This window comes from Mycteria americana, chromosome 2, assembly GCF_035582795.1.
Source record: "Mycteria americana isolate JAX WOST 10 ecotype Jacksonville Zoo and Gardens chromosome 2, USCA_MyAme_1.0, whole genome shotgun sequence".
NCBI lineage: Eukaryota > Metazoa > Chordata > Aves > Ciconiiformes > Ciconiidae > Mycteria > Mycteria americana.
In genome coordinates, this window is record NC_134366.1 from 306,692 (window position 1) to 329,318 (window position 22,627).

At 55.4% G+C, this 22,627-nt stretch overlaps 1 protein-coding gene across 3 annotated transcripts in view; it reads right to left on the reverse strand.

The window, feature by feature from the left end:
* Nucleotides 1–22,627, reverse strand: part of AGAP3 (ArfGAP with GTPase domain, ankyrin repeat and PH domain 3) — a 156,424-nt gene that overhangs the window by 57,451 nt on the left and 76,346 nt on the right. For 2 of the 3 annotated variants that reach the window (XM_075492083.1, XM_075492085.1), the window contains exons 7-9: nt 20,619–20,746; nt 11,107–11,262; nt 6,951–7,043 (exon numbers count right to left, since the gene is read on the reverse strand). In XM_075492083.1, the coding sequence (XP_075348198.1) occupies nt 6,951–7,043; nt 11,107–11,262; nt 20,619–20,746 (377 nt within the window). Of the gene's footprint in view, nt 1–6,950; nt 7,044–8,349; nt 8,489–11,106; nt 11,263–20,618; nt 20,747–22,627 lie in introns of those variants that run through there. The other variant, XM_075492084.1, reaches the window with a different exon arrangement.

Sequence of the window (22,627 nt, forward strand, 5' to 3'; positions counted from 1 at the left end):
AAACTGTGGAAAAGCCACCGCAAGAAGTGATCAGCAAAGAATGAGAGGACAGCAGTATAACTAATGCCAACCACCGCGGAAACAGGTCATCAGAGAAGTTTGATCCTACTTTTGGTAAGATCACAATACCTGATGACAACGGTAACTGTGTTGACACAGCATTTTTAGTTTTCTGTAAGGATTTTAACTGAGCAGCACACACTGTTAAAAACCAACTGTACAAAATCCGTAAGCCATTAATGTATGGAGTAAAAACTGGTCAAGTGAAAGGTCTCAAAACGTAATCATAAATGAGAACAAGTGTAATCATAAATGGCAAATCCATGTCCAACAGAAGTACTTGTATAGAGGCCCAGCCAATCTGCATTTGATTCACACTATTTAATCAATGTCTTCCCCAAACGAGCTCAAAGAAAGCACAAACCCAGAAAACTTCAAGGTAACATAGAAACGGCAGAGTGTAAATCACTGCAGCGACTGGTCGTTAACACAAATTGACTCATACCACTCGGCAAACTGAGCTCCTGAGAACAGCGTGGATTTTGGCACAACTCGTGCCGGGTCCTGCGCCTGGGGACAGACTGCCAGACCACCCTGCCGGGTGAGCGCTCTGGGCTGGAGAGCACCGTCGCCGAGCGGCTCCTGAGCTCCTGGTGTTCGGTTAGGAAGGTAACTCAACCTGGCAGCGGAGGAGCAACGGACCATGGGGGCAGACGGTAGTACCTCCAGGTGTGATATTATCGTAGCGAAGCAGAGCCGGAAGAGCGTTCGGGGTCACCTCACCACGCCCCTCCCCAGGGCAGGCTCAGGCGTACTCATGTCACTCCAACTCCTTCATAAAAACCGCCAGCGATGGACACCGTGCTCCTCCCCGCCAGAGATCGGACCCCGCTGTTTCCTGCAGCTCCACGATGAAACGGCAGCGCAGCACTTGTCCTGTCGCGGCGGCCGCTCAGAGCGGTCCACGCCCTCTGCAGCAGCCCTTAACGTTATCTGAAGACCGTGATTACACCTCGATGCACTCTTCTCTCCTCTGGACTCGCAGTCCCGAATCTGTCACTCCTGCGCTGCAGAACGTGCTTTTGGAAGCATTAACCCGCTCGCCCCGGAGAGTCTCCACCTGTCCCAGAGCTCGAAGGGCAGTGTCCTGAGCGGGACACGGCAGCCCACTCGAGGCCTTACCGTGCCCGGAGGCCAGACTGCTTCTCGGGTCTTGTAAGCCATCCTCTCACATGCAGCAAGCAGTACCTGCGTTTTCTCAGTGCCAGGACATGGCTGGCTCTGCTCTGGGTCTAACCTACACAAAATCGCATTCTCTAGCAGCACTGCTGGGCCACACATTTCCCACACGGTGTGTGAAAATGATTATTCCTCCTCACATATAAAGACAGTTCAATATTACACCAACTGATCTAGATAAATGGTGGAGTCTCTGTATTTGAGAACATTTGTTTCATATCTTTCAAACACATCTGCTCCAGACCAGGCTGAAGTTACAATTTGGCTCAAAGTCACTGGGTGAAATTCTCTGGCTTCTGGGCATAACGATCCCTTCTGGCCTTAAACCTGGCTCAGTTGTACAGTCTGACCTGCCAGTACGTACTGCAAAACAACAACTCCGGCTGCTTCTCCTCTACTTGATGTGTCTTCAACTTGATACACCTTGGTGCTACAAAAATACCTACTTCAACACTTTCAGGCTGCTGCATCCTCTATCAAGCCCCAAAAATGTGTTGTCTGCAGAGAAGAGTTCAGCTGCAGTTAGTTCAGCTACAAATCTGGAACTTTGCAAACTGAAACACAAGCAAAACCAGACTGGCATCCCATTTTTTCAAGCCAGAAGGCACAAGAGTCCAAAACTGGGAGCAACTACACAGTCTAAGTAAACATCTAATAAAATGGGGGGGAGGGGAAGGGGCCCTTAAGGCCAAACATTTGCAAGAAACAGCTGAATCGAGGGATAGAGCTCAGTTAGACTTGTGCATTGCTGTGTTGGAGATTAAGAGGCAGGGGACAGAAGCCGAGAAGATTCCAGGTTTTAATGGTGTTGCTGTGCTGACTGCATCAAGGTTACAACTCTGTAGCCCAACTACTTCTTTTCTGATGGCAGAATGTGGAAGTTTGGCCCAGCAGCATCCAGAGAACTCTGGTTTTCCTGGAGGAAAGCCCCCACAGCAGCTGAGAGAGAAGTGAGAAGTGGCAGGGAAGACAAAGCCAGGTGAAACGCAGGAGAACAGACCAGAGGGAGGCACATCCCCACCGCTGAACTCATCCCCTCCACGCACGTCCGCGGCGTGCTCCTGTGCACGCACCCCAAGGTGCCTCCTGGCCGGGCTCCTCAGGGTGCTGAGACCCCTGCGCCGGCGCACGCTGCCACACCTCAAGCTCCCTCTGCTTCTCGTGGAAAGCTTTACAAGAAATAACTCTTCCACAAGTTTCTTCCCGAGGGTGGAAGTCCTGCACAAAGGAAAGAAGCTGCCAGAGACGAAAGGCAGGCGAGCCCAACCCTCTTCCTCTCCCCACTCTTCCTTTCTTTCCCGGCATTTTGTTGGCCAGCGCGAGTGTCTCTGTGTTGCGTTTGGATTGTGGTGGTGCACGGTAAAAGCAGCAGCAGCAATATGCAGCGTAATGAAGCAGGGAGCAGCGATGGCCCCCAAAGGACTCGTTTACTCCACAAATCTCCCTTCCACTCACTTTTTGCTAAGAATTTTAACACCAAACTTAATTGTAAAGTCGCGTATTGATTGGAAAATGCAAATGGCAATTTAAATGTAATCTAAGCTCCCAGCATGATCCCAGCTCCCAAGGAGGAGGAGTCACACGCCTTGGGCCCTACTGGAGTGCATGGCCCAAACTGAGCCGGGCCAGGGACCTGGGGACCCCTGGGCTGCCTGTGCGTTCAGTACAGCCTTCCCAGAAAGAATCTGGTACATGTGCAATTAGGAGTTCATTCCTAGTAACGAACAGCTGGGCCTAGTAACGAACTCCCGGCCTAATTAACCCACTTCTCAGAGACAACCGTCCAGCTCTGAAGAAGCTCCTCCAACCTTGCAAGACCATCCAAACCTACGTATCACCGAAAGGACATTGCAGCAAAGGGATCCCGAGCCCACGGTGCAGAGCAGCGCCAGCAGAGGCACTGGCTGCCTCCGCAGCCCGGAGGGAGAGGAGGTGCTGTCCTAGGCCTAAAGGGGCCCCAACGTTCACGGTCTCACCTGTCCCATTGGGGATTTCCATCTTTTCTAGGTGTGTGTGGGGCATAAGGGAGACAGAGCAGGTCACCCAGAGGCGTTCTCAGTTGTGCTGGACAAGGCGGTGGCAGATAACAGCCAGCCACCACACCTCAGTGGCAGCACACGTCCCTTCTCAGTCAAGCAAAGTCTCCACCCAACGTTTCTCCCTTCTGCAACAGCCAACCCAGCTTCCCATGTTGTGGTCGGCCTTCCCAGCCACCAGACTTGTCTCTGTGCAGAAACCCAAAGCAGCGAGCGTCAAACAAGGTGGCCAGCAGTCCCTAGCACTGGTCCTCTTCCCGCAGAGTCCCGGAAGCGATCGTGCACTGGTCACAGCGATCACAGCCACAGGTATCATGGAAGGAGCCTGCAGGGCAACTACCCCCACTGCTGCCCCACATCACTCACTGACTTCAACCATCTTTAGGGAATTTAAGCATGCAGCAGTCTTGTTCTTCCAAGCAGAGGAAGCAAACTGCTCCCAAGGTTATCTACCAGTGGCTGCAGCACCCCAAACACAGCACGTGTGTTGCTATGTTGCCCAGCAGAGAACATGCTGAGGGAAGTGAAGCAGTCTGAAACTGGCCAAGCACCCAGGCAGAAGATCCTGCATGTTTGCCACTGTACAGCCCTCAAAATTACTGGCTTCTCTGCTCTTTTATGGCTGGGCAGAAGCGCCAGACCACATAAGAGTAAAACTAGCTAAAGGCCCTGCTCTTTCGCTGCCCTTCAAAGAGATGGCAAGCAACAAGATCTCCACAATCTTCCAGAAAGGGCAGGTCCATATCAGAGCAGAGCAATCACCTATCCCAAATCTTTGTGATACGGAGCTACAGACCCCGAGAGTCTTTGCTCCTTTTCACGCTGGAGGTACCAAGTCATCGCTCCTCCTGGAGGGACGACCCGGCGAAGGGCCACAGCAGGGATGGTGGAGACCAACTGCAGCACTCTGATGTTACTCTGCATGTACCGCACCGCATGTTTACACCAACCCCATCCCCCATAACCTGCATGTGGATATTGGCCTGTTTTCTCCTTTAGGAACAAAGCTCTGTGCCTTCCTAAGATGCTGTAGCACAACTGTTTAATTCAAGCAGTGGGAGGGCAGCAAATTCAGAGTGCCACAGCATCTCAAGAGACAGGTCACAGCAGTGGTCTGTGGCCTGAGCATTGCCCCAGGGCCAGCAGCTCCAGTATGATGTAACACAGTCAGTCAGAGCCCAGGGAGGGAGAGCCATCTGCATAAACTGGTGCCTACCTTTTAGACAAGGCACTGCTTCCCCCAGCATCAGTACACGTTCCTGTAAAAAGACTGCCAGGATCTCCTCTGCAAAATCACCTCCTGCAGCTTTGGCTATGGGAGGTCCCAGTCCTGAGCCCAGGCACGGACCCAGATCTCACAAGGTAACGTTTTGCTCCAGGCTCTCCTGGCAAACTGCTGCTGTGCAAACCGGTCACTTCGCTTAGGTCCTGAACCAGGCAAGTAGTTTGGCACCTACTTCTTGCAAAGCATGGGAATGATGTGCAAGCTTTGTTTTGCAGACCTAGGCCTTTGTCTGTCTCAGTTCTCCACCTGTTCAACGTGGTAACAGCACTGCTCTGCCTACAGCAAGGAACGCCTTAATAATTACACTAAAACACTGCAATCTTCAGCAGACTGGACAAGGCCAGGCCCAGTGAGCAACACACAAGAGACACACAGGCAGGCAAAGAAAGCATCTTGCCCTGCTGAGTGAAGGGAAATCCTGGAAAAAAGCAACCCAAAGCTCCAGAAACCAAAGGCCATGCAAGGCTCCCATGACCAGACCTCCTGCAGTCAGCAGCACGGTTTTGGGGAGCCAAGTCAGGTCTAGCTCAAGGCTCCAGTTGCTCTGCTCTCAGCCTCCCCGCAGAACAACTGCCCACTGCTTCCCTCGCCCGACACGCGGGGCTGACTCAAAATCAGAGCGCAGAGGCGCTGCCACCACAAACCAACTACCCACCATGCTGACTGGCAGCCAAAAGGCAGCACACATGGCAGGAGGCAGGGCTTGGACTGTGCACCTCACAGCCCTCTAGGTCAGTGCTACGTGGTGCTGGAGCAGGTATGCCCACCGTCTCCAGCACACGGTCCCTACTGGCGTGTGTGCAGAGGCAGCCAGCTCTGCCTGGAAATAAGGGGTGCAGTGTGGACAGAGGGACAAGCACCCTAGCAGCAGAAGTGGCAGAAGAAACAGCTAAAGGAGCCTTGATCCCTGCTCCAGCCAAGAGATTAAAAAAAGGACGTGTGCCGCAGAGAGAGAAGGAGCATGAGCTGGCGTGCAGCTGATATGCCCCTTCCTGCTGGGGCTGTGCAAACATTTGGCACTCTGGAAGCAGAACCCCCACGTGCGAGGCCCCGCAGCCCCTGCCCTGGCGCCCGGCATTGCTTCCCCTGCCACTGCTCCCCTCTGGCCCCGGAGCCGACCTTCAGCACGCTGCCCTCCCTACTGCAGTCCTCCTTCCAGAGCTGCTCCCCTGCATCGGTACCGCTGCTCCCAGCACTGTCCCAGTGGCACTGACAACAGTCCTTCGCAAACCTTTCACAGTATTACCACACGGACTGGAAAAGGGCAGGAAGCTTTGGGAGCCCCAGCAGCAGCAGGGTCTCTCTCTTTCAACCCACCACCCCATTCCTCAGTCAGCCTGGCCTCACTGAGTCCTTCCCAGGAATCTCCTTCCCCAGTGAATACTCAGCACGAAACGGTACCAGGGAGACAGTACCTGATCAGGACACAGACTCTGCCCTCCCGCCCACTGACCAATGCTCCTGCGACGCAGAGATGTAACTGGCCCCACGTGCACAGCAACTCTGCTCTGGCAGCGAGTAGGCAGACGGGGCAGAGAGAGGCCAGCTGGGGCCGTGGGAAAATGGATCCACAACAGGGGGCACAGGGTGCAAGGCAGAGGCACAGCCAGGTGCTGCAAAGCAGTGTACGGATGAGCCTTGCCAGTAGTGTAAGGAAACCCTGGTGGAAACACCATCTGGCCAATCCACACCACTTGGTTTGCTTGGGTGCTGCTGGAGCACCCAGACATTACCCGTCGCTGCTTTCCAGCCCATGGACACGGGGGCAGGCAACACTCAGGGTCGGTTCCAGGCAGCTGGAGCTTCCCAGGAAGCCAGGAGCAGGAGCTGAACGCGCTGCCGCGGGGGCAAGTGGCTGCCTCCCTCTGCTTCACGACGGCTCCCGGCGCAGGCACTGCGCTCGCTGCTTTTTGCCATTGCCCACGATGAGGAGAGTCTCCCTGTCCTGCCGGAGGGCAGCTGGGCCGGCGTGGAGAAGGAGCAGGAGCAGGAGCAGGAGCAGAGCGGTGCAGGAGAGGAGAGGAGCGGAGCGCTGCAGCGGGGGCTGCAGCTGGGGTCCGGGGAGCGGGGCACGGATGCCCTCTGCTGGAACCGCTCCGCCAGCCGGCCGGAGCAGCCCCCGCTCCGCGCCCAGCACCCGCCCAGGGCGCGGGGCCCACGCCGGCACCCCCGGCACAGCGCTCCTGGGGTCCAGGCAGGCGCGCAGCCCCCCGCGGCGCCGGGTCGGCCAGGCCGAGGGGCGCCCCGCTCCTCCGCGCTCTCCCGTGCCTCGCGCCGAGCGAGGGCACCCCGCTGCACGAGCGAGAGCACCCCGGTCCACGCCGTAAAGCCTCGTGGCACCGCCCCAGGGAGCCTGCTCTCGCATGGGGGTGGAGGGAGGAGGATCGAACCTGCTTCATGGGAATGGCCCGCCCGCTGCCGATACTGTCCGCTTTACACTCCGGCACCTTCTTCTCCCGCTCCGGGTCCGCGCCCTTCCGAGACTGGAAGAGAAGAGACACAGGTCCGTTAGAGACAGCGGCACAGGAGACAGAAACGCACGGCCCCACCATCCCCAGTGGGCTGCCGGACCAGACCAGACCAGACCAGACCACTCTCCCCCAGGCCAGGTCTCCCAGCGCATGGAGCAGCCAGCATCTCGCCCGTCCCCTCTAGGGACACTCCAGACCCAGCCTCCCCACCGCCTGTCCCCTGGCAAGCTGTCCTCTCCCCCCACAACTGCAAGCAGAGCTGTCCTCCTAGCAGAACGGGGCTACCTCTGACCCCCCTCCCGCGGGGGCACACAGGACATGGCGACAGACAGAAATGGCATGGGATGCAGGTGGAGCATGGATGGAAGCAGGAGAGGCTAAGGCAGTGAAGGAACTCACACCTCTACTAATCCAACAGATTTATTCTGTTAACACACTTGCACCATACAAAGTAGCACAGGTCACCGGGCAGAGATACCAGCCCCTTACAAAAGAGCATGGACAATAAATATCTATCACACGTCTAGAGAGTTGAGAGCAAAACCTGCCAGCCCTCGAGGGTGGCTGCGGTGAGAGCAAACTCCAATAAATACAATATGAAATATACAGTCTGTTGAGCAGAACTCATTCAAAGTGCTTAGGACAGAGGAAAATATCAAGTCATACACGGCATGGAGCACAATCAATACATTCAGAATCACAACAATGGCAGAAGGGCAGCGGCAGCGTCTCTCTGGAGCGTCCTACACAACCCCTCAGTCCGGGAGCGCCCCATGTGCTTTGGATCAGAAAGGGACACGAGCCCCACGCGCCTGGGACACCGATTCACTTGCTTTTGGGCCCAGAACAAAACAAAGAGATTGAAAGAGAAGAAAACTAAAGAGACATAGATGGCTGCTCTGCTGCGAGGAGGAAGAGGAGGAGGAGCAGGAGTCCATGCAGGCTGCAGGAGGTGCAGTAGGGAGGAAGGAGCTGAGTGCTAGCGGCAGGCGCTAACAGCAGCTCCTGCAGGCAGCAGCAAAGCGTCTTTTGGCCCATCCAGCTCCACTCGCTGCTGTCGCCTGGTCCCGGTGGGTCTGCAGGTCTTCCCATCCCATGAGGGTCGTCCGCCTGGCATCCCCGAGCATGGAAAGTGCCTAGACAGCATCCAGCAGGCCCAGAAATGTCCCAGCTTAAAGTGCAGGCGCAGGCCGTCTCAGCGCTTCCTAGACTTTACATTGGGGGGATTTAAAAGGCTCCTGCGTGTCTCCGAGGGGGGGACCCATGCTGGCTGGAGGGCGGGCGAGCCTCTAATCTTAGATCAATCCCAGTGCCCATCCCTTATCCGGCCCTGGAGAGGCAATGAAAAGTGAGAGAATTTGTACAGAGGTGCCGTGTGTAACCACCTGGATCTTCTAATTTGGAAGGAGTTGGAAAGGCCTTTTTGTTGATGAAAAGTTGGAAACAGTGGCACATATCTGCAAATATCGAAAGAATAAAGAGTTTGGCAAGTTATACTCAGAACACGGACACGAGTCTGTCAGTGATGGGTGCCAGCGGACAGGCAGACAGACAGGCCACGGAGCAAGGCGCCGGCGGCAGCAGCAGTTGGGGTTTGGGCTCCAGCTAGCGGGGACGGGGTGGGCGCCTCTCGGGCAGAGTCTGTCTCCACCTGGTGGTCCCCGGCACGCAGACCCCCGCCTCTGCGGCGGCGGGTGCGATCCGGCGTGGGGAGCAGGAGGGGAGCGAGAGCAGGAGAGGAGGAGGAGGAGGAGGAGAGGAGGAGGAGGAGAGGAGGAGGAGGAGAGGAGGAGGAGGAGGGCTGGACACAAAGGAGCCAGGCACAGCTTGGGACTGGGGCTGCAGCTGCTCCCGGAGCTGAGCGGAGCACAGCCCTGCCCAGCGCCGGACCTTGGAGAGGCCCGTGCCCACCTGGGGGACCCCACGAGGACAGGGGCTGCTGGCTACACCTACGCTGCCTGCCTGGGAAAAGCTCGCGGCAGAAAAACAGCCTTCCCTTCCCTACTCTTCCTGGCCCTGTTCCGCTGCAGGAGGAGGTGTCGGGAGCTGCTGCTGCTGCCACAACCAAATGGGGTGAAGACTTCAATGTGAGCCACGTATGTGCACCAGCACAAGAGCAAGCAAGTGAGCGTGAGCCCCAGCACCACGGCGAGTGAGCACGAGCCTGGATGAGCACAGGTGAGCCCCACAGCGAGAGTAAGCAAGCTTGAGCCCAGAATGAGCGAGCAAGTGAGAGCCCTAGACGGATGATGACGTCCACAGCAAATAAGCGTAAGCCCCGCAGCAAGCCGCCCTCCTCCTCCCCCCATGAGCGTGTGCCCACACCAAGTGAGCTGAGCATGGGGCTCCAGGAGGAGCGAGAGAGCGTGAACATGAGCTGACGGCGAGTCCAGAACCCGTCGGCACGCGGGCGAGCAGAAGGATGGGTGGCAGTGCATGAGCGCCCGCGTGCACTGGTGCACAGCAGCAAGCATGAGCAAGAGAAACGGCGGGGAGGGAGGAGAAGCATCCATCAGCACTGAAGTGCAACAGTAAGCATGACCATGGACAACAGAAGACCTACAGGGCATCTTCAGGGAGGCGTGAGCACACAGAGGAGGGGAGGGCTAGTAAGGAAACAACCATGCGTCAGGAGCAGTGGATCCACTGCAAAGGGCGGTGTGTGCTGGGAGAAGGTTGGCGGGGGACAGCCTACCTGCCAGGCAGCACAGGGAGCGGGGGCGAGCACGTGCGCTGGGGAGGGGCTGAGAACATGAGCGTACAGAGAACTGGGAGGCGTATGAGATGCAAACGGTGGGGAGCGCACGGAGCATTCAGGACATCAGCGCAGATGCTTCCAGGATGTCAGAAGCTGGGGGAGATGGGTACGCTCCCAGCATGAGGAGTCAGGGGAATCTGGGATGCCAACAGCACAGTGAGAGGGATGGGGTGTGGGACGCTGTGAATCTCTGTGGTGTGGGTTCAGAGCAATGGCGGCTCTTCACACAGGGTAACATGGTGCAACACGTACAAGGACTTTGTGGTGGCCAGTTCCACAGACAGCAGACACAGGTATACTGAGCAATGGTGGCTGGAAAGCACATTTAGATGGGGAGGAGGAGAGAGGCCTGAGCCCAGCACATTTACAGGGGCACCAGGGGGAGAGGAGCACATTTACACGGGGAACAGAGGCTATCTATGCTAGACATGGGGACTAGGAGTATGTGCACGCTAACAGCAAGGGGAAACTCGTGGGCTGCGCTAACAGCGAGGGTAAGTGTGTGGGCAGGACTGTGTGCACGCTGCGTGGACGGGCGTGTGCATGGTGTGAGAGCGTACTGAGAGGCAGGCTGCAATTCCACCAGCAGAGATAATAGCTGCAAACGCACCCTGCACCACCTGGGGCCCACGGCTTTGCTGGCTCCCTAATGCCTCCCCTGCCTCCAGGCCCCACAGCAGTTCCCAGGCGCACTGCTCAAGTCACACAGACGCGGGGTTTGGGTACTGGAGCGAGTGGGGACCAGTGCCGCGCACTGGGCTCTGCTCAGCACCGCCTGGCACAGCACAGCTGGCACCCAACAGGAGGCCCAGTCACCAGGGGCTTCATGCCACGCTCGGGGGACAGGGCCCCAGGGAGAGGAACAGCAGAGGTCACTGGTGCTGTGCACGCACAAAGTGCAGCCCTCCCCAGTAAAGATCAGGGAGCTCTGCTCACACACGTGCACGCACACTACACGCACACACACAAGCGTACCCCGTGCACACTCCTACGTGTGCAAGGAATGGCTTGCTCTCAGGCACTCCCCCATGCACACACACACCCACCAGAAGCAGCGCTCAGCACCACGGTCCCTACGCACGCAGAAGGCTCCCTCCCTCCCTGCTGCACACGCACACTCCTGCGGGGAGACCCCCCCACACCCGCTCTGCGTCCCCTGCCACCCGTCCCTCCCTGGCCAGCACAGTGAGGTTCACCTAGAAACTAGTGCACGAAAGCCTGTGGGGCGAGACTGCTGTGGATCCGCTGCCTTCCCCTCTCCTTGCATGACCCTCAGAAAACTCATCCCAAAGCTCCTCTGACCCCAGCGTCGCTTACCGTGAATATGTTGGAGCGCCGCTTCGACTGCTTGCGGATGGGGGTGGGTGTGTTGGAGGCAGCAATGGTCTCAATCCGCAGCTCCCGCTGGCTGATGCTAGGTGTGGAGGGCACAGAGGAGGAGTAGTCACTGAAGGCTCCTCCACCATTGGTGGCCTAGGGCAGAACGAGATGGGACAGTCAGACAGAGACAGGCAGCTGCCCGGGGGCACGGCTGCGGAAACACCTTCCACCTACGCAGCCTCGCGCACCGGGGGTAAGGAAGTGCAGCACGGGACTGGGACAGGGGAGACATCCTATGCCATGCGCTGCTCCTGCCCAATGGGGCATCTTGGGAAAGCCGTTTCCCTTCTTTCTGCTTTAGTTTTTCCACTGGTAAAATGTTAAAATTCTCAAATCGACAGTGAAGAGCAGCAAATGGACAGAGACACCTGACTGCTGGCTGTCGGCCCAGGGAAGCCCTTCCAGACAAAGGTCTGGGGCGAAGGCTCGGAGGCAGCAATGAACCACGCAGCCCTGAACAGCAGCAGCTGGGTCTCTTCTCAGAGGGGCATGGCTGGGGATACTTCAGCATGCTCCCTCTCCAAAACACAGGACTGGTGCAGCTATCCCTCAGACAGTCTGCTGGTGAGAACCCTCCTCTCCGCAGAGGCCATCGGACGTGAAGCTGTGAAACAGCCCAGAGCCTGCCTGGCTCCAAGTCCCACTTGGTCCCTTCCCTGTCTCAGGACGACAGCTACGATACCGACGGGGATACGTGTCCCTGTGACTCAAGCCCTTGCCTTTCCACTGTCCTGAAGCACGAGGTGCCACAAGCCAAGCTCACACTCTATGTAAAATGCATCTCTGCCACTGGTTTGAGGTTTACCCAAGCAGACCCCAAGGGTGGCACACACCTCTTGTGCCTGTGGGCCACCGTGGCCTCGGCTGCAGTGGTCCATGTCTGGGAACATGTGGGACAATGTGCTGCGTCTTCACTAACAGCTCGCTCAACTTCAGGAAGAGGGGAAGATCTAACCGTGCAACCACCCCAGTGTGCAACCACCTCAGTGACGCTTTTCTTTCAGACAAGTGGCTGCTTACTCCCATTCTGCTCATGCAAGCTCTGCGGGCAACAATGTGGAAATAAGCTTACAAGAGGTCCCAAGGAGCAACACCTGCACAAAAGCACTTCAGATCTGCAGCCCAGGACGTCTTACTACAACAAGGCATGTGGCAGCCTGAGCTCTCTTTGGCAGTTCTGCTGATCCTTGAACAGCATTTCAAAAATACATTGAAGCAGCTTCCCCTAGAAGGCTAGGAGAGCTCCGGCACCCCTTGCAGGGGGTGCTCACAGACCAGCGGCACCCAACGGCCCTGGGACTTCCTCCACTCCCACCGACCGCTTAGAGCAGAACGTGCAAGCACGTGCGGGATGAGGATCTGCCAGAGGTGCTCAGTGAGAAAACACCCGCGTGCACAGGCCGTGCCTGGCGGGATCTGAGCCTTATTCTGAGACAAGCAGTTAAGAAATGTTAGAAGCATGAAAAGAGGCTGTGCAGGCAGAGCGGCAACTGCGACCCATACCCCAGTCTCCTAGAAAGGGTGCAACTTTCACTCAAGCTATGGACCGTCTCATCTCTGATGAGAGAGAAGGGAGAAGACACGCAAAAGAGAACTTATTTTAAGAGAGGAAAGAGCCGTCCGAGAATCACCCCAACTTCTTCCTCTCTGAGGCAGAGCAAGGACTTCTGACTGAGGGCAGCTAGGTGTGCTGCAGGGAAGTCCTGCTCCGGAGGGACCTCCATCACAGCCGCATTCAGGGAGCTGACAGTTGCTTCTAGGCAGTTACAGTGCCCCTACTTGCCAGGGCCACCCCAGGCTCCGCAGCAGCTCCACAACAGCCTGCCTGAGGCATGGTGTCTGCTGCCAAGTCAGAGCAAAAAACCTTCCACAACAGGGAGGTGAAGCCTGTGGGGAGGCACGCTGCCCTGACAAAATGTCCTTGAAGGCCATTGCCAAACCGAGGAGATGGGGGCCACATGGCTGCTCTGGGGCTTTCAGGAAAGCCTTGCTGTGAGCAGGTGGCCTCCCTGCAAGTATGGGACTTGGACTGTCCCAAGCCTGTCCAGAGATAGGAAAGCTTCTGGCACCCTGAAACGCAGAACGAGCAGGAACCTGGTCCGCTTGTACTTCTCTGCGTGTAGAAGAGGCCAGGCACTCCGTCCGGAGAAGCGAATGTCGCCAGGGAGCTTCTCCAGAGGCTGTCCAGCTGACAAACCCTGGGCTGAACAAGGGAGTTCTGCTGCCATGTCCCAGGGGAGGGGGGACCACCAGGAACATGGAGAAGCAAAGCAACATGCCACCCTGCCAGTGGCTTCTGAACCATTCACAGAGACAGCTCCTGCAAACCATGGATTCAACACTGCATGAAGAAGTGCTCTGCATATGCTGTGATGAAGACACAGATGCAGAAAGCTAGGGCTACCAAGTTGAAGAGAATTTGCTGAGACAGCTCAAGTTTAGGATCAGGCATAATAATGCCCATACAATCAGGATTTAATTGATGCATAATGTGTGAACCATGTCAAAAAAAGAAAAAGATTAAAAGTATGAGGAATGAGATGGCCAATGCTGCAACACAGAGAACCTGCTGCCCAGGAGGGTGAGCCAGGCAAGGCTGCCAGGAGTCCAGAAACCACTCTGAGGTACTCTCCTGGCTAAGCTGGGGATATTTCAGTAACCTTGTCAGCACATTTATGAAGCTATGACTGAGGGAAGGATTCAGTTCGGAAGAGGCTGTAGAGTTTGAGCTCCTGCCATAGCAGCTGGGACAAACCCTACGGATGTTAGGTGATGGACGCTAAAGCTCCTAGGAAGAAATCTTGCTAAACTGTGGTTTATATTTTACATACTCCCTGTAACCTCGTTTGTAATTTTTGCCTGGCCAGAATAATTTTCCTTAGCCTGTAAGTTTGCCTACTGTTGGAGACGAGTCAAGGTTACTGTCTTTCTTGAGTGACAAAGGACACAAGCATTTGAGCCTGCTGATGTCCCACAGACACCCAAACCTCAGGAAAGGTACTGGGGCTGAAGGGTGTCTAGCACCAAGCTACAAAGGCTCGTGTGAGGGCTGGTACCATCCCACGAGTTTGGGGGCAGAGGAGAAATTCCCCCAAAGGCAGGCAGCAGCGCAGCCTCCGGCTACACAGGCAATCCTGAGCCACCGCACCGCTCAGCTGAAGCAGACTGCTCCAAGACTTCAGTAGGGATCCAGGGACCCAGAACAAATCGCAGGGATGTGGGAGAACCCCGACAAGATGACAGGTCTGGGCAAATACCTCATTTTTGCTCCTGGCAGCTATTTTGGTGATCCACCTGAACAACCATGTGTGGTCGCTACTGAAATCTAAGAACACAGCGGAAGCTGAAAACTTAGTAAAACACATGTGGGACAAATCCTTCCTGTTAGTGTGTAATGGGTGGATATCATGAACTTCAAAGAATATTGATAGTGCCATAGGGTGCCTGAGCAGGGAAGAACTCAGCTCAAGTTAAGATGTAGTAACTCTCGGCATAAAAAGGCATGAGGCAGAACAAGGAGTAAAATTTGGGAAGGGCTCTGAATGGAAGAGTGCAAACGAACAGCAGCCACCGACTCAGTGTCTGCACAGGAACAGGGAAGAAGCCAGAGGAGAGTACAGACCATGAAACGGAGGGCATCGCGAGCTGAGCGGGCTACGGGACACAGGCTTCCACGAGGAAATGCAAACGCCCGCTGCTTCAGCTGCCGAGACACACGCGCTGACTGAACTCTGCTGAAACGTGCTGCGACAGGCAGGGAAGCGCTTGTTACTGAGCACAGGTGAGCTGCCATTTGTGTTTCGTTTCACTTGTAAACTTGAAGTTTCCAGTCCTTTCATCTGCTCTTACTAAAGTCTTGGTAAATGCACTTCCCGGTGTCACCGAAGAGCCCGTGCAGGACCGCAGACCGAGGCCATCAGAGTGAAGCCGTGACACTGGGCTGCCCCGTGCCAGGAGGGCAGCTCAGCAGGGCTGGGCACGGCCGGGCACCCAGGCAGCGCGGCAGGGCCCGGCAGCGGCTCCCAAGGCCCGGGGGACTACGCAGCTCACTCCACCAGCCTGCAAAGCTCAGCATGGGGTGCCTGTGTTACCTCCTGCCAGCTGCTGGGAACGAGTTCCCTGGCAGAAAGACAAACTTCCATCCCACAGCAAACAGGCAATGGTGACTCATCCCACAGCCTGGGGTACTCCTAAAGACCTCTCTGAGTCCCTGAAGAAAGATGGAGAAAGGGGTAGCAACAGCAAGGAAATCAGGTGGAACAACTCTGCGAGTACTGCAAGCATCCACTGGCCCAAGAAGCTCCCACCCACACCCTGCAGGCAAGGGATAGGCAGCTGCCAGAAGGGAGCAGGGTGGAAGTCAAGGCCAAGCCGAGGAACAGGGCTCCCAAACCCATCTAACCTGCTCGCCCAGTGATGGGTGCGGGCAGGACACAGGAGAGGAGAGCCCGAACCAGCAGGCAAGCAAGAGCCTTCCTTGGGGGCTGCAGGGCCCTGGGGATCCGAAGTGTCTGTTCAAGCAGGTGCAGATCTGCATCCCACAAGCCGCTGGGAATGCCCAAGGGACAGACCTGGTGTCCCCAAGGGAGAATGCAGGGCTCCCAGGGCTGGCCCTGGCTCCTGCCACACCAGAGGACCAGGGAGATGCTGAACACAGTACTCAGGGTCACAGACCTGACGAGCACATCTGGCACACTCATGAGTGCTGGTGGAAAACCCTGACCACAGCTGACCTGTGACTACAGCTCCCTTCCTCTCTGCCTTGACGGGAGCAGCATCCTCTGAGTCACCAGGCACTGCTGTGGAATAAAAGCAAGAAACCCCAAAATTCCCAAAGACAGAAATGAAACCAGGGCTTTTGGCTGGTTCAAGAACTGTTTCATAAAGAGGATCATCCACTGTGCAAGGACACCAAAACACCTCACACAGCACCGCTGTCACAGAGCCCTGCCAATCTGGGAACCTGGCACAAGCACAAAGGTTTGGAAACCAGCCACCACCTCACACCAGGAGAAGAAAGTCCTCCAGACAGATGGGTGACAAAATCACCAGGGTCCTCTGGGGCGTCTGCTCTACCAGTAATTGCAATGGACTGGCCAGATTGTCAGGAGAAGCAATGGCCATTTCCAAAAAAGTTAGTTTGGCTCAACTAGCAGCATCAAACTACTTCCAGAAAAGATGTCCCCAGAACTAGGATGAGAGACAGGGCTGGATCCCAGCTCCTGCCTGCCATAAGCAACCCTTTGGGGGGACCACTTGTTCCCTTTTCCAGAAGACAAGTGCCTTCTTCACTGACAGCTCCAGAAGACGGAGCTGTCCCTGCCCAAACAGGCCAGGAGACCAGGCACCGAGCAGAACATCCTTCTCATCTCAGGCAGCACCACCACCTCTCTGGGCACAAAGCTATGAAGGGAAGCAGACCTCAACCATAGCTACTGGCAGAAGGGAAGAGGGACAAGCCAGGGGAGAGGGAATGCTGTTGCTAATGGCCCTCAGAAAGGCAGCCAGCTAAGGGGAACGAAATGCTGCCCAAGATGCCATAACTGCCTGGAACGCTGCCACCACACACGGCCAGCAGCTGCAGGCAACACCTCGACACCCAAAACCAGGCCCTGCAAGGACAGAGCAGTGTACGGGCTCCTAGGGGCTCCTCCTGGCCAAGCGCTCAAGATGCAAATGCCAGTCCCGCTGTTCCCACAACTGGTACTGAGAAGAAGAAGAGATCCTTCTGTCCCAGCGTCTCTTGCCTACATACACCAATACCTAGCTGCAGTACAAGGAAAACAAAAGCTCCTAACTGTATTCTTTGTCTGGCTTCTTTCCATCTCATCTCCATGTTAAATCCTGTGTTCCCAAACCCTTCCTTGAGATCCTTTTCCCTGTGCCAGTTTCTGCTCTCTTACTTGCAAAGGCAGTAAGAGAAGAAGCCAACCTTGGCGAGAGCCCTATACCCTCAGGTAGGAAAACACAGAACAAGGCACTTGCAAAGACCTTGTCACTCTCTTGTTCATCCTTCCTGACAGTGTACAGTCTGTCCACCTCCTCCCAGAGCTGCCCCACAGGGTATCTCAGTGCCAGGAGCAGAGGCCACCTCCCAGGAGCGAGGCCACCATCGCCGAGCCCCACGAGAGGCTCCGGCACTTCTGCAGCCCAGACCTGGAGGGCAGCGCCCAGCAGGACCCTGGAGCTGTCTGCACCCAGCTCTCTCCTGTGGTAGGGACAGCTGCACAGCTCGTGCTGGAGACCATACCCTTCGGTGTGTCACCACCATCACAGTGCACTCCCGAGCAGCGATTCTGGGCTCTTTTGCATCCCCGCTGCAATAACTGCCTGGTCACTGTGCTCACTATTAGACGTGTGTCCTCCTGCACGGGCAGCAAGCCCATATGCACCAGAGTATGTGGGTTTCTCTGCTCAGGTCCCTGTTAGAAACATCAGGAATCAGTGAATCTGTGTTTCCCAAAGCCAGTTGGATTTTCTCTGAGGACAGCAGGAAGCAGTTCCAGAACCTCATTCCTGAGCCCAAGTAAGAACGGGGAAATACTTCACAGCATTTTATGATCATTCACCAGTTCCGTTACTTCATCCTCTATTTTAGGAGAAGTGCTTTTTGTCATGGAAGAGAGATGTGAACGCACAACGGCAAAGATTACTGCAGCAGGTCACTGGGAACCGAAAGGGTTTGTGGTTGAGCCACAGAAGACCCAGGGAACAGAAATCCACTTTGATCCTCACTGTGGCGTGCAGGTTTGCTGAGCGCAGGAGGGACAGTGTTAGACAGGCACAGAGCATGTACGTGGGAAGGAGGACAGAGGGAGGTAGCTCCAGAAGGACATGGCCTATCATTATTGCTGACACTGCTACAACCCAGGCAATCAATCAACATTCCTTGCTTCGAAAGGCCTCACAGTTAGCTGCAATTTCCTGTTAGCTGCATGCTGCATTACTTCCCTTTAACAGCTCTCATTTCCCACCAGAACTACCTAGGTCCCTTCAGCAAAGCCCCACAAGCACAGCAAGGTACTGAGAGTAAAGGTCCTGTCTCAGAGCCAAGGAGCCAGCGTTCACCTCTACACAGACGTTGTCTGCAAACTGGGCTGAAAGGTACTCTGCAGAAGGAAAGGAAAGTAGGGAGGTTTCTGAGCAAAAACCTCTAACAAAGCTCATGACACGCAGTTAGAAACCTCTTCCGATGCCCAAAGGTTGCTTCCCCATGGCCAGTCTTAAATCCACCCCTTTTGTTCTAGCACCTTCTTTTCTTAAAAAGTTCACAGCTTTTATTTAACTTTTATTTAACTTTCTTAAAAAGTTCTTTCCTTTCACAGCTGTGTATTTTAGAGGTCAGGGTTGGTCCATTTCAGCCTTCACTTTCCTAAACTAAACAAGCCAAGTGCTTAACTTCCTCTTGTGTCAGGGTCTCTTTTCCATCCCACTCACTTCCTCCTGTTCCTACACCAGTTTCAATGCCTACATGAGTGACTGGAATCAGCCCGAGGAGTCTGGTATCCCCACACCCCTCCCACAGGGAACACGGTTTTATCTTCGCTACATGTTGCTTGGCACAGCAAGTGCCATTAGTATGTATTTGTTAGGACCCTTTTCTCATACTTCGGATGCTGAAGAAAATATTAAACAAGTGTTCAGCTCCTCCCTGAGAAGCGCTGCCCTTGGCCATCTTCCACCCCGCTCCCCCCTTCAGTACAGACTGCCTCTCCTTCCCAACCAGTCTTTGACTGTTTACAATCTGTCTGCTAACAACATCCTCAAATTACCAGATACACTCAAATCTGCATTTTCCCTGGACTTTGCTCTCCACCTTGGATGCCTCCTCTTAAACTTCTCAAAAAGCACCCATATCCAGACATACTGCAGGGCACGGTATGGCTGCGTCCGTTTTGCAAGCAGCTCTGCTTGCATCCCAAGCTCGCTGGACACAAACAAGCTCTGATCAGAAAGCTACGTAGCTTCATCAGGGAGCTCTACCTGCCAGCAGGGCTTACCCTCTTCACTTGCACACAGAGACTTCATCTGCACTTGCTGGCACCCGGGTGACCTGGAGCACCAGGCGGCTGGCACAGGTCTCTGCAAAAATCTGGACACACCTACTCGTAACCCAGCTTTAGAAGCCTATACGGTCAGGTATAAACTTCACGTGGGTATTTAAAAATTATGTAAGGGTCCAACCAGTGGCCGCAGACAGTCCTCAAGTTTGTACAGGAACAGTCTCCCCTGTGGTGGTGTACCAGAAGCCCTCCCGGGGCCGCGAGGCTCAGATACACGCTCAGGTTCAAAGCCAATCCCCTTATGAAAAAAAGTGTCAGTCTGGCAGAATTTGTTTTGCTAAACTGGCTTTACATTTTCTTCAGTTTTACATGCTCCTCTGACTCCTTAGCTACCCTTTTCCTCAAAAACCGTTTCACGCGCTGCTCGCTGCTGAGGCAGCTGAGGGGCTCACAGCTGCTCCAGCTACGCCGTCTCCCCTCTTTCATGAACCCAGCTGCTACACTTGTTCCTCAGTCTGACAGCACCGCACCAGACAGACAGATTTCCTGAAGTCCTTGCTACAGATCCTGTAATTTCATATGCTAGGTGCTTCAGAGCTGGAATCTGCTGGCTTGACTGCCCCTGAGGAGCAGCAGAGTATCCCAGTATCTCACCTGCCTCGTCAGAGAGCCAGCTCAGCATTTGCGTGGGTGCTGGAAACTGCAGCAAAGCCCTAATGCAATTAGGCGGCTGCCCAAAGGATCTCCCCTTCACCAGCCACTCACAGTGGCAGCCTGCTTTGGTTTCTGACCTGTGCCTCCTGCGTCAGTCCTGCTTCTCCAGAGCCACAGAACAAGCACCGCCGGCTTCACCAGCCTCCCGGCACGGAGACCTCGGCAGTCCCTGCCAAGCTAATGTTGTGCCAGAAGAACAGCACAGAGCCCTTCCTCTGGCAGAGGGGAGGAGAACCTCCTCCTCCTCTGTGCTACTCCTTCATTTCACCACTGAATTCGACCTTCCACAAATACATCCCCGAAGAAGCCCACCTGTATATGCATGGAAGACCATCAGCTTCCCGCTTCCAGGGGGAGCAGGACTGTGGGCAGCTGCGTCCACCCAGGCTTGCCTGCCTGGCCAGGGCAGCCAGACTGAGGCCCCTTTCACAGACCTCCTTCTGCTCTACCCATGGCTCCGCTGCCAGAGTCTGCAGAAGCACACCACAATCTTTGGAGACCATGAGCCAGACCCAACGGTTTAGACACAAAGCTTGACCTCAGGGCAAGCATCAAGCTGTTGTGGGCTACGGACAGAAGCTCCAGGGTGACAACCACTCTGCTCTTTCCAAAAGCTACTCCAGGGCTGTAGTGCGAGTCCAAAGCTAGGCTAAATGCACTGTGTAGTGAGTGACCTGAGGGGATGTGGAGAAGCATGGGGGATCCCTGGCTTTCCCTGTTCCCGTTTCCCACCTGGTTGATGTGAACAGAAGGAATGGAGGCCGCAGAGACAGACGAATGGCTGGGTGAATTGGGCAGGGACTTGCAGGGACCGATGGAAAGCTGCTGTTTCTTCCGTAGAGCCACCACCTTCTGAGCCACTAGAAGAAGGGAGAAAGGGACAGGGTCAGAGTCCAGAAAGCAACTTTCTCCACCCGCGGATTTCTGGAGGGCTTCAGTGAGACCCAAACCCTTCATCTGACTGATGTCAACATCTGGGGCTCAAACTGCACCACCCTGTATTAATAGGGAGGATTTCTGCAGAACACCCGACCTCGCGATCCCCATTGCCTGCCGCTGCCACGCAACCCAGCTGCAAGGGACAGCGTTTGCCCGTAGCTGTTCCAGCAGGCAGCAGGGCACGCTTGCCATGCTGGTCATGCTGAGTCCCCAAAGGCCGCCCGCTCTCTTGGGTCTCACACAGAGCAGTGACTTGACGTGGACACCAAGGAGCCACTCAGAGCCCTGGGCTGCTGCAGAAGAATCCGTGGGCAGGCAGAGTCGCTTCTTGGTCACCCCCTCACAGCAGCTACAGGAGACAGTTACCAAACTGAATAGCCTGGGAAACACCACCTCCATCAGCCTGGGCCCTTGTGACCCTCATGGTCTCCAGGTGTTCGAAAAACTAACATGAGGAACAACTTTCCTGGTTCCTGTGACCTCACTGCCTGGTGCCAACAGTCCAAAATTGCATTTCAACCTTCCCAATCTCCTACCTTTTCTACAAATAAACATGTCGACCAAAGAGCATGACAGCAAACAAGCTGGGCTCTTGGGGAATTCAGAACACATCGCCATTCCTCGTTTTCTCTTGCACACTGGCGGGGTACTCCCACCATCGCAGAAGGAGGAACCTTTCAGATGAACATGACTGAAGGCATTGGGATCATCACACGTCCAACCCAGCATGCCTCATATTGCACACCCTCACAATAAAGGAGCTGTCACATTCTCTTACCAGTAAGATAGAAGATGCCGCACTACAAATGTGCTGTGACTGAGTCCATTTGGAAAAGTCAGATGCCGACAGCAACTGCAGAATCCTGCCACCTCACAGCTGCAGTGTCATCTCCCGTACAGAGACAGACAAAGGCCTGTTGGGCCACCGCTGGGCCACCGCTGCTCCCTGCTCGTCTGATAAAGCTGGGAGCCTGTTCAAAGTCCCAAGCTAAATTTTAGTCCCATAAATAGCAGGAACCCCTCCTACACCCACCAAACAGACCATACTAGCCTGCTGTTTTTCCTGCTCTCCTCCCCTCCATCCTCTCCTCTGGCCAGCTTCATCCACTGTTCACCGCATAAACCATCTCTCCTTCAAACACTGGCCAGGCACACTGCGAGCTCAGGCACTCCAGCACCCCGTGTGTTGGCTGCCTGGGAAAGGCAACCCAGGGGACTGGCAATGCTACAGGGATGGGACACGTCCTCTGCTGAACCCCCAGGACCACACAGGGTCTGGTACACAATGGCTTTAACCGAGGCAAGTCAAAACACAGCCCGGCTGACACACCGCCTGGTGTTCGGCCGTCTCCATGGAGAAGACAGCCTGGGAGGAGACGTGGAAATTGGGCAGGTCTGAGACAGGGGAAATTCAAAACACCCGCCTCAGAGGAGCAGTTAGGGAAGGAAGAATTCAGAAATTACCCAGCAGAGAATAGGGCAGGTAAGACCTGTTCTACCACGCAAGCCTGCAGGGCTCATTCTTTGTGCTGCTAAAGTGATAATGAAAACTACCCGGCCAGACCCCGGACCAGACAGCTTCCCCGGTTCCGTGGAAGCGCTGACTTCAGGAGAGCAGCGCCCGTGTACAGCAGCTGACGGCCTTCCCCAACGGGACCAGCCACATCCCCACAGACTCATAGGGCAAGTTCATCAGCACAAGGCAAAGTTCCCACGACAGGACGCATGGTTCTTAGGAAGCGTTTTCAGGGATGCCACAACAGGCAGAAAGCCACTTTGCACAACGACGACATCTGAGCACC